The following is a 16,072-nucleotide window of genomic DNA, read 5'->3' as shown; positions in this document are numbered from 1 at the left end:
GCCACGGCGGAGAGCGGCGACGGAATCTGAGACTCATCTGAACGTTGGCGAGGGCTCCATGCTTACGTGGAAATCAGCCAACTACGCCATCTTCCCACGTGAAACCCACGAGGGCCACGGGTTCCGAGAAAGAAAATGATGTAAATGCAGGGAACTGTCCCTCTGACCTCGAGCCACAGTTACCATCGCACACAACGGGCGGGGGAGGTGTGTGCGCAAATTCAGGAGCACCCGAATATCGCTGACTATACCCCCCAAAAGTAGCTCTGTCCTGTTAGGTAATGTGAGGGCTGGAGCCTGCAGAGTTTACTTACAAATACAGTTATTCCAGTTCACTGTCATCTGAGTAACAAAAACAAGCAGGGCAGGAAATTCAGCTAAATTTACTTTGGAAACGAAATTGCTATAGAACGACCCAATAATTTACTCCTGCAACAATCCTGACTTAACACCCTGCCCCCAGAGAATCAGCTACTCTCGCTGAGCCCCTTGTTGGACAACGTCGAGATTAAAACCAGGATGAAACACCCCAGGGGTAACTTAGCAGCTGGGAGACAGCTAAGCTGGCTGCAAGTCAATTAAATAAAAGTTACACAGAGATTAGTGAGCTCGTGGGCAACAAAGGGTGATTAGAAAAGCACCTTCGCTTTTCCTTTGAAAATTAAAACACACGTAACTCTAGCCAAAATCCGCTGCACACTCTAACCCACCCATGGCACAGGTCTGGGGTGCCCTCGGGCCACGGGTGGCTGCACCCCCACCCCGGGGAAAGGCACCAGGTCTGGGGAAGGGGCTGTGTCAGCGTCTCCATGGCCACTGCTGGCTGTGGGCGAGACCAAAGTCTCAGTCCCTGAGCCCCCAGCTGCTTAATGGACGCCAGAGTGGTGCTCGGAAAAGCAGCCGGGAGGCGATGCGCTGGGGTGGAGAGAGCACGGGGACTGCCGGGCAGGAGCTGGGGCTGCCGAGCTGCGCCTGACACCAGGTGAGTGACGTGGGTTAGAGCGTTCGGCCCTGACACGGGCGTGAGGCCAATCAGCAGAGCTGGCAGCTTACTCTCCATCCAGGCGGTGTTGGCGGGATCTGCCACCCAGCGGGCCAGGGCACTGTCTTCGGCATGGACCCGATCCTCACTGCAGGAGAGCAAACGGTGAGTCACCCCCCTGACAACCCCTCCAGTCACTCAGCTGCCGAATGTCCCCAAACTACACAGATGCCAATTCTGTACTTTCCCGGACAGGACTGCGGGCTCTCCCCGCGTCAAAGGGCCTTCACAGTGCTGAGGCCCACGGGGCGTCCTCAGTTCTGTGTGGTGTAGACTCATCCCTTGTTTTTCACACAGGATAACACTAGCATCCTGCAGAGTCCTGGTGTCAGGAGGACCTGGGCCCGGGCCACTCAGGGGCCCTGGGCGAGAAGGCAGAGAGCATGGGAGCGAGAAGGTGAGGGGCCAGGGAGCGGGCCGGGGGTCAGCGCCTCGGCGCACCTGGCCGGTCAGCGCCTCGGCGCACCTGGGCACCACTGCACTCAGTGCTCCAGAGAACAGTCACGGACTCAGAAAACCCTATAAAATCCACACAGGTACCTGTTTGCTGGGTCCTCAGAACTTAAGGAATTAAACTGGCCGTCTTCTGCTACTTCTGGTATTTCCGCTAAGAAAGAAAAGAATTTATATTACTCGATGCCTGATAAAAAGGTTTAGGAAGTTGATTTTCTCCTTAAAATGATTTCCTACTTTGTTTCTTATAGATGAGAGGCTCATCTTAGCATAAAGATGATGAAGTGATGGACTCAAGGTCCTTTATTCCAAACGGGATGACAGTAAAGAGTAAAATCCAAAGGTCTGTGGAACAGCCAGAGATAAAACGACCCCCAGATAGGTCTTGGACTTAACAAGAACCTTCATACTCTCCCCACTTTCTTACATTTTCACAGGAAATTACAACTGTGATATATTTGAAAGTGCGTCTACATGGCAACCTCAGAAGATTTTCAAGGGAGAAATACTTAAGTTTGTGATATTGGACAATCAAACTTTACCCTGCTCACGTGTGCGCACAGCCACACGCACACAGCCACACATGCGCGCATGCACACATGCCTATACACGCTCACGCACACATACATACAGAACCACACACATGTGCATGCACACACACACACACACACACACACTTGTGCACACATGAAGTCCGTGTCACACGTCCGGTGAGAGAGCGCAGGACAAAGGCCTCGGTGCCCGCTGACTATTACTTGCTATACCGGCAACGCTGACTAAAAAGCCTTTTAAAAGGAGTTTATCTTATGCTAAGAAACCATCGTGACCCCTTCAGGCTGCTGGACAGCTGAGGCAGGTACAGGAAGCTTGGAGACTTCACCACAGAAACGTCCAGGGCCCACTAAGCAGTAAGACACCCGTTCGCAGTAGCGGGACATGCCGGGTGGTGCACAAGGGACCTCAGGGTGTTACCCGGACAGTTCTCAAGGCCCCTGAACTAGGCAACTTCCCAAGATCACACACCAGGCTCAGGGGAAAGGTGCTGGCGAGACACAGCCTCCGGGCTCCTCAGTTCCCACGAATGAAGACATGAGCCAGGAAGACCGACCCAAAGAGCCTGCTGCTCAGGGGTCAGTGGATGACGCCGGCGCGTCACAGGTGACTGTTTAGGAAAAGGCATGATCGACGTCCCCAAAGGAACAAGACCTGGGAGCGCCTGGCGGGCACGGCGGGGACAGGGCAAGGCCAGGTCAGGCTCCGCTTGAAAATGCCCCGAACAACAAGCCCTGAGTGCTCTCGGCTGTGACCCGCCCCGGGAGGAACGCCTGGGCTCATCTCCCACCTGCGGGGCGGGGGGCGGGTGCGCGGCAGGGCCTACCTGCCTCCTCCGGGGACGCGGCGCGCACGATGACGGGGCTGGAGTAGGCCGGCAGCAATGCAGGCAGGCTGGAGGGCACAGCGTAGCCGCAGGGCACAGGCACCGAGTACCCGCTGGGGACGTGCAGGCTCACGCCCTCCTCCTCAGCCTCGGGGTCCGGGGGCGCGGGCGGGTCCTCCTGGAAGGGCGTGATGTCGATGACGGAGTAGGGGTTCACTCTAGCCGGGACCCCGAGTTTGGTCGGTTCCGCCGGCACACCCATGTCGGCCCCGTCTTCCCCTCCTGGAGGCAAACGCAGCATCAGGCCTACGGGCCAGCAGGGGCCCGACCCCACCCCGTCAGCCCTGGGCTCCCGGGGGGTCCCGACCTCAGGGCCTGGGTGGGGTGTGCGGGGAACTCCCGACTCCGGGGAGGGGGAGCTTGGGGCGGGTGGGCACCCACGGCCTGGCAGCTCCCAGGACGGCTCAGCCAAGGGCGAGTGAGCAGAGCCGCCGGAGGTTGGGACCGTTAGCTACCCGAGGTCACTGTTACCGACGAGGCAACGCAAGGGCGGTCGGCCAGTCCACGAGGTGGGTGACGCAGCCAGTTCCCCTCCCAACGCCGAAATATACGCTCCCGCGGGTAGTTCATCCTAACACACTAGTTTAAAACTATTTCATGGTCTGCAGTGAAACACTGCTGAGACCGTTTTATTAGAAACCAGGAACACCTGTTCCCTCCAAATCATAAAAGGCGGTAAGTGCACGGGACTGAAAACCACAGAAACGGCACAAGTCAAAAGAAACTCGGGCCCGGCCGGGCGTGGCTCAGCGGTTGAGCGTCGACCTAGGATCCAGGCGATCGGGGTTCGATTCCCGGTCAGGGCACATGCCCGGGTTGCGGGCTCAATCAATGACTCTCTCACCATTGATGTTTCTGTCTCTCTCTCCCTCCTTTCCTCTCTCTGAAATCAATAGATATATTAAAAAAAAAAAAAAAAAAAAAGAAACTCGGCCACGTTTATGTGAAGTCGCTTCAGCTCCCACCGAATCGCAGGAACGGCACAACCCTCGCTCCGGACGACCCCTTCCCGGCGGGTGCCCCCCGGCAGGACGCTGAGGGTGGGTCTGTGGGGGGCTCCCTGGGACTCACCTGAGCCGGTGGAGGCGGCGTCGGTGCCCGCGTGCCCGGCCTCGGGGGTGCCCGGGGCTCCTCTGTCTGCCTCCGGGGCCTCGTCTCCACTGTCAAAATCAAACTGTTCTCCCTCCTCCTCTTCGTTATTGTTCGTATCATATTTCACTTCATTTCCTGCAGGTTAAGACAACAGACACTACAGCGTTAACACCTACTAGCAGCAAGACCTTTCCACACCCCTGAACAAAGCGGCAAAGCGGGCGCGGGAAGGGCAGCGAGCTGTGCCAAAGGCCGCTCGGCGCGAGCAGGCCGCCCGCTGCACCGTGGGAGCCCTTTCCCCGGGGCCGGGCCGGGCCGGGGGGTCGGGGGCCTCGATGTCCTCTCGCAGGACCCACAGCTCAGTGTGAAAAGGAGGGAGAGCGCTTCCCACACCCGAGGCACAAACACGTGGGCCCCGAGAGCCGGGGAAGCTCAGGCCCCAGGCGAGCGTCGAACCGCAGGGGGGAGGGCACTTAAAATTACTTTGTTGAAGATTATTCAACAACAGGCAAAGAAGTTCCTGACAAATTAAGTTAACATGTTTTTAAACTTGTCTTTTCACACATTTAATAGGAGATAACAGATACTGGGGGAGACGGGGAGACGTGGACCGTGGCGCCCCATTGGTAGGGGTGGAAAACGTGGCCACCGCCATGGACACCAGTGTGGTGACGACACAGAATCACCATTCGACCCACGTCCCACTCCTGAGAGGGGGACCCGCACAGCCCTGCTCCCAGGACCCGAGGGGCAGCACCCCGAGTGCGGTCGACGGGGGGATAAACGTGTCCCTCCACACCGCGGAACATCACTCAGCCCCGCAAGGAAGGAAGCTCGGACCCTGCTGGCGCTCAGACGGGCTCCGAGGACACCGCCCAGCCACGTGGCAGCGCAGGACAGACGCTGTGACTCCCCTCACGTGAGTCCCTGGAGTCCCTGGGTTCACAGGGACAGAGCCGAGGGCGGTGCCGGGGCTGGGGGTGGGGGGAGTTGGCTGGGGGGCTGCTTCATGGGGATGGAGTTTCAGTTTGGGGAGGGGGAAAGCTCTGGAGGTGGTGGTGGTGACGGCGACACAGCAATGTGAACGTGCTTAATGCCCCTGAATGCTCACATAAAAATTACCACGTGCTCTTCTACATTTTGCACATTTCCTGCAACGAGCGCACTTCTCGTCTGCTGCGCTGCTCCGGGTGTAAGAGCACGTCCTCCGTGGCAGCCTCACCTCAGTGGAGCAGGCTCATCCTCGGACGCTCATATTTCACTAACACACGAAACCGCCCACTCCCTAGAAGCTGGAAGAGGAGGTCTGTTCCATAATCCTGGATTTCAGCCTCACCAAGTAAGAAGCAAACCTGGGCGAGGGAGCCACGTCCCCTCTCCCCGCGGCCGACTCGGGGACTTTCCAACCAGCCCCGCTGCGTCCCGAACGGCAGGGAAGCCGCACGTCTGGGAAGACACTTGGGGCTCTACCGTTAAGCAGTCATTTTACTCACTAAATAAACTGGTGAGCGCGTTAGAGCAGCTCATCCCATCAACGGAAGAATAGGAGCTTCCAGAACATTTTCCAAGTACCACCGTCATCATCTCCTTGAGTTCACGCTGCCAGATAAATGTGACAGGGAAACAATGCCAGTTAATCACCTGACCAACGGTAGAAAGTGCCTGTTCTGACTGGGATACGGGCACGGGTTCAAACCGGAGCCTGACTCAGCCACGGGCGCTCCCCGGTCAGACTGGCCTTCGGAAGTTACGTCTCCAGCAATGAGGTCACACACCTCGAGGTGATTTCTATGAAACTTGTTGCTTAAAAAAATAAAGCTTTAAAACATGTGGTGCAGCTCAGCAGGCGTGGCTCAGCGGTTGAGCGTCGACCTAGGATCCAGGCGATCAGGGTTCGATTCCCGGTCAGGGCACAAGCCCAGGTTGCGGGCTCGATCCCCAGTCGGGGGCGTGCAGGAGGCAGCCGATCAATGACTCTCTCATCATTGGTGTTTCTGTCTCTCTCTCTCGCTCTCCTTTCCTCTCTCTGAAATCAATAGACATATTTTTTATAAATAAATAAATAAATAAATAAATAAAACGTGGCACAAAACAGGCTCCTAAGTACTTATGAGGGGACACAACGAAGCCTGAACTTCAGGACCTAAAACACAGGCTCCCTCATGAAGGGAACAGTGACTGTGTCCAGTGTCCTCGGGTCTGTACAGGGACGGGCAGGTGCCCTCCTCCCCTTCCCCCCAAAATGGGGACAGCAACCCTGCCAAGGAACTCTGGGGGTCACACCTGGGAGGGCACAAGCTACTGAGGACAGGTGTCCACTTGCCACTGGTCACGCAGCCCTCGGGGCGAGACTGGCCTGCCAGCCATTCCCCACGGGATAGTGTGCAGAATGAGCGAGTGAGGGATCAGCAGATGAGTGGCTTCAAACATTTTCCCACCAAGCACACTCATTTTTCCCCCAATAGAACTGAAGAAGAATTCCAATCAGCAGAATGAAATAAAAGCAATGAAGAAATTCCTCCAAAGGGTTAAGTCTTAAACTGAGCAGCCAGGCACAGTGCCTGAGGTGCTCAGGTACCTGGACAGCCTGGGTGATGCTCACAGTGACTTCAGAAGCTGTGGGCAGCGCCTCTCCGCCCTGCCAGCGTGTTTCATACACCCCGAGCGTGATGCGCATCACAGCTGCCTCCTAGAATTCAGTCCCAGAAAATAAGCTGCCTCTCTGCACCCATGTCCTGGCGGCGACACCCCAAGAGCTAGACTGTGCCCGCCCATGCTGACTTCCCAGGCTCCCGCCATGGCATATGCCCTGTGGGGCTCTGAGCCCCGGGAGGCCGGTGTGACAAAGGAACTCAAGTCTACAGAGACGCTGTGCCGTCTTCCACACTGAGCCACGCGGGCCTGAATCTCAGAGAACACAGCCCCCGTGAACACACCCCGCCTGGCTCCCTCTCCTGTGCCTGGGAGACGGGGTCTAGACTGAGACTCACGCTCACCTAAAAATAAGAGGCCTTCCAAAGTGAGAGGCAACGGCGTTTATTTCACATCAATAAGAACAGCTATACGGGAAGCACCGATTCAGGCAGGAGCCCAACAGCGTTCTGATGAGGAGACAAAGGCGGTGGGTATTTATGAGGCGGGGAAGGGGGCAGTGCCATCCAGAGCAGGAAGGCGTTGCTATGGGCGCAGATAGCAGGACACAGTGACGCTGACTCTAAACATTGTTTCTCATTCTCGGTCCAGTAACCATCTGTCCAATACTCGTCATCTCTGCTTTCTTGTTACCTTGGCCAGCAGTTCTATGGGACACAATGTTGCCGTGGGTCCAACCCAAAGGTTACTTTCCCGAGTTCTAACCTCCCAAGGTTTGAGGCATCAGACCTGCAGGGCAGTTCCCCTGGGACAGCAGCTCCAGCTCCACGTCAAAATGACTCCACTCATATTATCTACACAATGTATTTAGTCGTTGTTTTTAACAGAACTTCATTTTTTAGAGCAATTCTAGGTTCCCAGCAAAACTGAGATAAAGGCACAGAGATTTCCCACATCCCTTTGCCCCCGACATGCACAGCCTTCCCCATTGGCAACACCCCACCAGGTGGGACATTTGTCACCACTGATGGACCTGCACTGACATGTCATCCTCACCCAGAATCCATAGTGTACATCAGGGTCGCTCCGTGTTGGACATCCTGTGGGCTTGGACAATTGTACGATGACATGTGTCCATCATGATAGTACCACACAGAGTAGATCCACTGCCCTAAACCCTCTGGGCTCCTCCTGTTCATCCCTCCCCCCAACCCCATGGCAACCACTGATCTGTCACCTGTCTCCGCAGTTTTGTCCTTTCCAGGATGTCACAGAGTTGGAGTCACACAGTGTGTAGCCTTTCAGATTGGCTTCTGCCACTTAGTCACATGCATTTCAGGTTCCTCCACATCTTTTAATGGCTTCATAGCTCATTTCTTTTTAGTGCTGAATAATATTCCATTGCCCAGATGGACCACACAGTTTGTTTATCCATCACTTACTGAAGGACATCTTGGTAGCTTCCAAGTTTGGGCAGTTATGAATAAAGCTGCTATGAACGTCCATATGCAGGCTATTGTGTGACATCAGTTTTCAGCTCATTTGGGTAAACACCACGATGTGTGATTGCTGGATCATTGGTAAGAGGATGTGATGTTTAGTTTTCAAAGAAACTAAACTGCCCCCCAAAGACGTGGCACCATTCTGCATTCCCACCAGCTGCGAGGGAGCCGGGCGTAACTCCCAGGGTGACAGGGCCCTGACACTGTGCAGCCACCCTAACGGGTGGGGTCCAGTCGCTCAGCCCACTTGCTCTCACCGAAGTGCTATCTGAGGGACCGGCTGGCCCTGGGCCCCAGGATGGAGAGCTGGCAGCGGGGCTCAGGGGCGAGGGACAGGCCACCCTCCCTGTGTGCAGACAACCCGCCAGAACTGCTCAAACCCACTAACAGCCTTTAGAGACGCGCAGCAGGTTCACATAGTGAGAACGGAATAAGAGAATCTTATGTTTAAGTTCAGAGATAAAAGTTACACATTTTGTTCCTGAGGCCTAAAAGGCAATAGTTAATTATAATATGAAAGTTTTATCCAAGACACGATGTTTCTCTTACTTCTGATTAAGGCTGTTCTTCATTCTTTTATTGTTTAAAACAAAACAAAGAAGTAGGACTGTAAGAGGCGGCAGCTGCCCACGGCTCCTCCAACAAGGGGCTGCTCACAGCCTTTCCCGGTCTCCTCCTGGCTCTGGGTGTCACTGGGTGGCAGGTGCCTGTGCTGAACGGAGCCGTCTCCCAGAACAGTGCCACCCGCGAAGGCCACTCCCTGGGGCTCGGCTCCCCTCCCGCTGCCGTCCTCACCTGGGTCTGCGCTCCCTGCTGAGTTACAGGTGTGTGGTGACTGCTTGCCCGGGTACCAACATTACATGGAGTGACACACACATCGACGGGACAGAACTGAGAGCCGGAAATAAACCTCTCAGATGTGACACTTCAAAGGTGCCCCCAGAGGGCAAGCAGCCCCCACAGCACACTGAGCAAGGAAGAGCTGGGGCAGATGTGAATGCCATTCACCCGCCGCTTCCGCGGCCTCCAGCCCCGCCACGGACTCCCACGGGTCTCAGAGCTCACGCAGCAGTGGGAGGGTCCAGGCCCCAGGGCTGTGCTTGGGGAAGTCACTGGCAAGATTGCAGGAGGACACAAGGTCCAAGAGTTGTTTGGGCATCACCGCGTTTGATGGGGTGGACGGTGGAAGCAGTGGTGGTCTGTCTCACTTTCAATTATAACAATCAAAGTCAGATCTGGCCCAGAAACCCTCACAGCAGCAACATGCGCAGGGATGAAACCTGAGGCAAGGACACACACAGCGCGAACCCTCACGAGGCCCCACAGTACATCCAGGCCCCACAGGTGTCCAGGCCCCACAGGCTGCCCAGGCCCCACAGGTGTCCAGGCCCCACAGGCCATGGCCCACACAGGTGAGCTGACCACCATGCCCTGGAAGCAGAAAGCGCAGAGCCTGGCCTCCCTCCCTTGGGACAGCTGGGCTCCCTGCAGGAGGCATCGCTCCCTTGGGTCCCACTGGCTTGGGTCTCACCTCACACCCACACGGACCCTGGTCACTCCACATCTACACGGACCCTGATCGTCTCACACCCACACCGGCCCCGGTTGGGGATGTGTCGCAGAGACTGTCAACATGTAATCACGTCACTGCTGTTTCTAGGGGCCCTCACCACGGTCCTCACTCTCTGGTCTGTCACTCCTCCTGCCTCAGAGTCCCAGGAGGGGACAGCATCTCTCCCCTCTTACCGCTGGAGCTTCCCTCTGTCCCAAACACAGGCCAAACCTGCAGATGCCCCAGAGTTGCTTCCAGACCCCACAGTGACGAGGGTCATGACAGAGTGAGTGGTTATTTTTCTGCTGGGGGAGGGTCTGGCCTCCAGTTTGTAAAAATACACATCGGTGAAGCGCATGCACTGAGCCTCCCATCCCAGAGGCTCGGGTCTGCAGAAGACAGGCAGCTGTCTGCACACGTGGCCCCGCCGACACTCGGGTGACAGGAAACCCAGGAGCAGGCCCTGGGGAGAGCTGGGGAGCCCACTTTCCCCATAGGTGTGTGCAGCCAAGCCCCTCCCTCAGTCCTCGTATGAAGCAGCTGAACAGAGAAGGTGGGAGTCCCGAGGAAGGAAGCAAAAATGGAAACCTCCTGACCTGCAGGGGCCTGGAGAGGCCGCAGGCAGGAGCTCGGCCAGTTGGGGACGCCTAGGTCAAGTCTCTACCCTAGGACGGCCGCCCTTCCTCACCAACCCCTCCACTCGGGCTTTTGGGGGGACAGAGAGGGCTCAGTCAGGACACCCTCAAAGTGAGGGGCACCAGAGCTCCATATCCACAGGGTCTTCGGTCGGACCCTGCCCTTCTGGACGAGGGGCCCACCCCAGTCACAGCCCAGGTGCCAGCAGCTCAATGATTCCAAGAGCATGAAGTCCCTGTGAAAAAAGCCCATCACCCTCACAATCACTGCCACTGTCACCATCACCATCACTGTCACCATCACTGTCACAATCACCGTCAGTCACCATCAGCACCACAGTCACAATCACCGTCACTATCACTGTCACCATTACCGCCCAAGTCACCGTCACCGTCACCCACTCGGACACCTCCAGCAAGGCATGGTCCTTACCTTCTGCACTGGGGGCAGGAGGGACAGGCGGCTCCAGTGGGTCCATGATGCGGCTCCGGAAGCCTCGGCCCTGGGCAGCCCTGCGGGAGGAGAGAGGCTCTCAGGGGCAGGTGGGGGAGCTGCCCTCAGCCCATGGGGAGCCCCAGGGACAGTGCCTGGGGGAGACGCTGGTTCCCAGTCACACAGATGCAACGGAAGAGCTCAGCGCCTACTAGTCACAAGGAGGGAAAACCTCCCGTAAATAACCTGGAGCAAAACCCGACAGAGTCCCGTGTCTGCCTTCACTGAGCGCAGCCAGGGCTCGACTTCTGCCACCGTGTCCATGCCGGACCCTCCCCGCCCAGCACCCAGGTCTCCTCTCTCCCTCCAGACCACAGGCTAAGGGGACAGGAACAGGGGGGTACGCGTGTGTCTTCCTCTTCCTCCAGCCAACACTTCAGGGTCTGAGTGAAGAACTGATTGTCCAGGATTAAGACCAAGGCTGGCCGCTCTCTTAAACTGATCTCTGCACGTCTGCTCTGTTTTCTCTCTTTTCTGCATTTCTCGTTTCCCCACGTGCTCGCAGGGCAACCGAGTCAGAGCACGTGTGTGACACCAGCTATATCATGACAAGGTGGGTCCCTCGCTGTTGTCACGGAGACCAGCGGTTCCCTGTTTCCAGAGCTACACCTGCCTCGGCTCCCAGCAGAGCAATGGGGTGAACAGCACAGTCTGCTCTGGAAGCCACACCGTGCAGGGCAAACACCTTCCCAGATCTCCAGAGATCCCGGGTGGGTCACACAGTGGGGAAAGCACAGACATCTCAGCCCTCACTCCACCCGCCACAGGCCTGCCTCGGCCAGAGCCCCGTCTACAGTTCCCTCCTTGCACAAGAGGGGCAGGCTCTGGAGTCCTGAGCCACACACCTGGATGCCAGCCACCCCTCGGGTTGCGGTCACCTAGTTAACTGGAGGCCCGCTAGTTTGGCACTTACAGAGGGCACAGCACGCGCTGCTTCAAGTCCGGGGAGCTGGGAGGCCCTCTGGGATCAGCCACCGAGGGACAGAGCCATCCCATTCCACTCTGCCTGCCGCTCAGCACTCACCTGGCCCATCACCCAGCAGCTGCCTGACCTGACTGGGAGGGCCAGGCTCAGACCTGCTTGCAGGGTGAGTAAGGCGGCACACCGGATTCTTTCCACCACAGCTCAGCACCTAGACCTAGAGCAAAGGTCCTCTGGCCTCTGAAACATGCTCATTGTGAATTCTCGAATCCCTGGGCCGAGTCCACACAGACCCCACAGGAACTCCATCCTGTCAGCTCAGCATGCGCCCAGCACTCTCAGGCCGAAGTAAGGCAGAGCCTGGCCGATGCGCCTCCTGTGCCTCCTGGCGCTGGAACCTGACTACATCCTTCCAACCCCAGCCTGTAGCTTCCTTCGCATTAGCGCAAATACTCCTATTCCAATTCACTCTCTCAGGGTCCTGGCCATCAGAAACCTGGCTGGAGTCCCTGCTCTTCCTGTCAGGGAAATAAGGCAAATAATAGACCAAAACAGTAACTGTGCACAGCACTTCCATCAACACAAAATTCCTCGGCCTCTCTTGTCTAGTCAGCTTTCGTTGTCCACACCAGGAGCACAGGAGTTCGAAAATCATGCATGTAATTGACACTGGGGTCTGAACGTCCACATTGCTTTCTTTAAAATAGCAGCCTGTGCCCTGGAGGCGCTGAGACCTCCTGCACAGTTATCAGTGTACAGAGAATTCATTCCTTTGTTTTCTTCATAAATTCCCCAGAATCCCGAGTGACTCACTGAGTTGAGATCCTGGGCTTAGACTGTGCCGCCAAGGGGGCAGCCCAGTGGGGGGCCAGCGGCCGGCTCATCTCCAGGAGCACAGCCCGTCACTCAGGCCTGACAGGACTGGAGGCGTGGCCGTGCCCACGCCCCCTTTTCCACGGCCACGGCAGGCCTGTGGCAGCAGGAAAAGGCATTTTACTTTAGAAGGTCATTTCTAGTACCAGAAAGTGGTTCGTGGAAGAGAAAAGCTTTAAACCTAAAAAAAAAATTTTTTAATATTTTAAAAAGTCTTTTACACATTCTTAACTAAAAATATAAAACATGCACAACCCACAGGCGGCCCCTTCTATCAGCAGGTGTGCGCTCCTGCGGTGACAGAGAGAAGAGCAGGGAGCAGAATGGCACTCGTGCCTGGGCCTGGCCGTTCTTATGAAATGAGGGGTCATTTTGAAAATTCACCTACAGACGCAAATAAAGACGGGACACAAAGCTCTAGGCCTGGCCACTGTGGAAAGGCTGACCTGGGATTTGGGAGAGGAGACTGTGAGGGGTGTGATGGGAGGGGCTGGCGGCAGGAGAGAGGGTCCTTGGCCAGCTACGCACCCGCTCACCTGTCCCCAGGCAGGGCCACTCGCGGCCACCCCGTGACAGGAAGCACAGCCACCCTCTGGATCTGGCCCAGCTCCACCCCCTGCAGACCGAAATCATGGCCTCATCTCTGGGACCCTGCCAAGTTTCCCTAGACCTGGAACTTCCCTCTCTCCTGCAAAACTCCCAGAGCATCCCCTCTCATCCTTCCAAAATTACACTTCCAGGAGGCGTACCGGAGGGCTGGAATCCCCCTCAGGCATGCGTCACACCTGCGTTCCCGCCTGTCCCATTCCGCTCCCCTTACCTTTCTACCTGTGCAAACTGCAATGTGTGAACTGAACACTCACGTGCTCACTATCTCGAGATCGGGGTTTTTCACTGCGGCATTTTCACGAAGACTCGTGCGATAAAAGAATAATGTATTAGGCAACAGGGTTTCTAGATTTTTACAATAACGTTTTCCAAAACGATTCGCAGAGCAGTCTGGCCAAAATAACTGCGTTTTCATGTTGCTCTAACTTACGCAGAACATTTTTAGGTTAGGAGCCTTTTCATACAATTGCCTTCCAGCAATTTTTCCAGGAAACCGAAGTTCTGTGAGATAACGGGTGTGAGGGGCACAGCCCGAACTCAATCGGGGCTCCGCGGCCCCGCAGCGCTGAGCCCCAGCAGGGGGCCTCTGTCCAGAATTCCCAAAGCCTCTCCCCTAATTTCACCACAGAAACAAAACACTCCGGAGAAAATGTGCATCTCGAAATATCAACGTGATGAAATTGGTAAAACTAGAAAGTCAGCCAGTTTTATACGACGAAAAGCTATTCCGAGTAACTTTGGATTTTACTTCTTCCATAACTGTCTCGGCCCCTCCGATGGAGCACCAATCAGCCGGGCAACAGCAGCTGCAACCAATGACCGACCGAGGGGTCGCCAGGGTCTACGCCTGACCATACGGTCGCTGTGCACCTGCCTGCAGGTAATGGCCGCTAAATAACACCCTAGGGCCGAGCGAGCAAACGCGGCGAGCGCGCAGGAGGCAAATTATATTTTAAAATACACCAAGTTCATCTCACCTTTCTTTTCTAATACGAGTTATTTCCTATAAAAGAGGTGTTCAAAATATATTTTAGGCAGTAAAGGAGCCGTGAAAATGTTCTCTTCCCACGTTCTACCTGGAGGGACACTGAGCGGCCCCGCAGGAAACGCGGCTCTGCCGGCCGCCGCCAGGTGAGGCCTTTCCCTCCAGCAGCCGCCGCCTCCGGACACTGGCGTCCCAGGAAAAGCCAGGCCATGCGCTCAGACTCCTGCTCCAGCACCTGGGGTCCCACAGACGGAGAGGGTCCGGGCGGGGGGAGGTCAGCGCCTGCTGACCAGCGAGTGGCCGCCCACCTGCTTCGGCCTCTGCGGCGGAGGCGGTTCCCCGGAGGGAGACCCGCACGGGTTTCTCGGGTGGGAATTACCTCCCCCTACAGCGGACCTTCGCCCTCACAGGAAAGACAAACGACCGCTCCCCACGAAAACACCCAGCTCCCCCCACGCAGCTTCAGCCGGCTGGGTTTCTCCAGCCGCCAGCCCCGCCCAGGGGTCCCGACCGCCCGTCCCCGACAGTCCTCGGAGCCTCGGCCCCATCCCCGCGGTCCCCGGGGCCGAGGGCACCCGCTGAAAACCGGGGTGGGCGCCCAGGGCCTCACCCATCACCCGCACTGCGCCCACGAGACAGGGGCCACCAGATGAAGCCGGGGGGCTGCTCGCGGCCCCGTTAACCGCAGTCTGTGGTGGGGACAGGGGTCACCACGCTAAAGTTGGGGGGATGCCCCGGGCACGCGGTCACCAGGCAAGAGACGCGCGCTTCCCCGCCTCCCGGCGCCCGCACTTACCCCGCCGGGGACCCCCGCCGCCGGCCCTCCGAGCGCCCCTCTCCCCGCCCCGCGGCCGCCGCCGGGAGGCGCTCCGCCCGGCCCGGGGGGCGGCTCCGCCCCCACGTCGTGATTAGCCGGCCCGGGCGGGGCCAGGAGCCCATTGGCTGCAGCGCCTGCCGTTCCGCGGCCGCGCCCCGCCCTCGCGCCAGCGCATTCCTGAGAGGCCACGTGGCCGCCGGCTCACCACCCCCCACCCCCGCCCAACGCCCGGCCGGGCCGCGCAGGCGTGGGCTGGGGGCGCGGGACCGACCCCCCCGCATCCGCCCTGCCCTCCCGGGCCGGCCCTGCCCTGCCCCCGGGGCGGTCCTGGCTCCTGGGAAGGTCAGCTGCCCTCAGGCCCGCCAAGCCCTGGGCCTTTGGAAATGCACTGATTTCACACATTCCCGAGGCAATTTTTAAGGCTCGCTGGAGCCAGAAGCTCATTTCCCGGGGAACCTTCCCAGTGAACGTCAGTTGCAGCATTCCGGGGCCTGGAAGAGCCAGGAGGCGACGCAGCGGGAGGCAGAGCCTCACCGTCCAGCCCCGCCGCCCCCCGTCTGGTGCACGGGCGGACCCCAGGCCTGAAAGCCTCTTTGCCCGCCCCCAGGTGGGTGACTGTGAGCAGGTGCGGAGATCTGCACGGAAGCAGCGGTCCAGGGCCAGGATGCTCACGGAGGCCGCCCTTTTGTGCCCTGGAGCCTTTATTTAGTTTATAATTAAAAAGGAAACAAAATATTGTCTAATTACTACTAAAAGGAGAACCGTCAGACAAAGCATCTTTAACAACAATACAGAGAAACCAAAAAAGGACGTTTGCCTGTTCCCTGGTCAACACGGGGGATGTGTCAGCGATGCAGCAGCCCTGCCCCCACCTCTCCGCATCTTCAAGTAACGTGAAGGCGGGACTGCCTGATCCGCACTTGTCTCATACAATAAATACAAAATAGCTAAATGTCGCAAAGCCGACTCCAACATTCAGCACCCAGAAAGCGCCATGCTCAGTAGAAGTCCTTTCCTGCAAATTTTGATTCATGTAAATCACAGCTAACACATAAGGGCTACAGAGG

General features: G+C 57.3%; 1 protein-coding gene across 1 annotated transcript in view; it reads right to left on the bottom strand.

Moving 5' to 3' along the window:
• Positions 1 to 15,026, bottom strand: part of ARHGEF10 (Rho guanine nucleotide exchange factor 10) — a 51,459-nt gene extending 36,433 nt beyond the window's left edge. Inside the window, exons 1-6 of the mRNA XM_081128411.1 lie at positions 14,985 to 15,026; positions 10,740 to 10,819; positions 4,005 to 4,160; positions 2,874 to 3,155; positions 1,583 to 1,649; positions 1,054 to 1,130 (exon numbers count right to left, since the gene is read on the bottom strand). Coding sequence (XP_080984537.1) covers positions 1,054 to 1,130; positions 1,583 to 1,649; positions 2,874 to 3,155; positions 4,005 to 4,160; positions 10,740 to 10,785 — 628 coding nt within the window. The 5' untranslated portion in view covers positions 10,786 to 10,819; positions 14,985 to 15,026. The remainder of the gene's footprint in view (positions 1 to 1,053; positions 1,131 to 1,582; positions 1,650 to 2,873; positions 3,156 to 4,004; positions 4,161 to 10,739; positions 10,820 to 14,984) is intronic.
• Between the last annotated feature and the right edge of the window lie 1,046 nt (positions 15,027 to 16,072).

The sequence above is a fragment of the Miniopterus schreibersii genome (genome assembly GCF_964146895.1).
Source record: "Miniopterus schreibersii genome assembly, chromosome: 2".
Taxonomy (NCBI): domain Eukaryota; kingdom Metazoa; phylum Chordata; class Mammalia; order Chiroptera; family Miniopteridae; genus Miniopterus; species Miniopterus schreibersii.
This window is presented reverse-complemented; position numbering and strand designations above follow the sequence as displayed.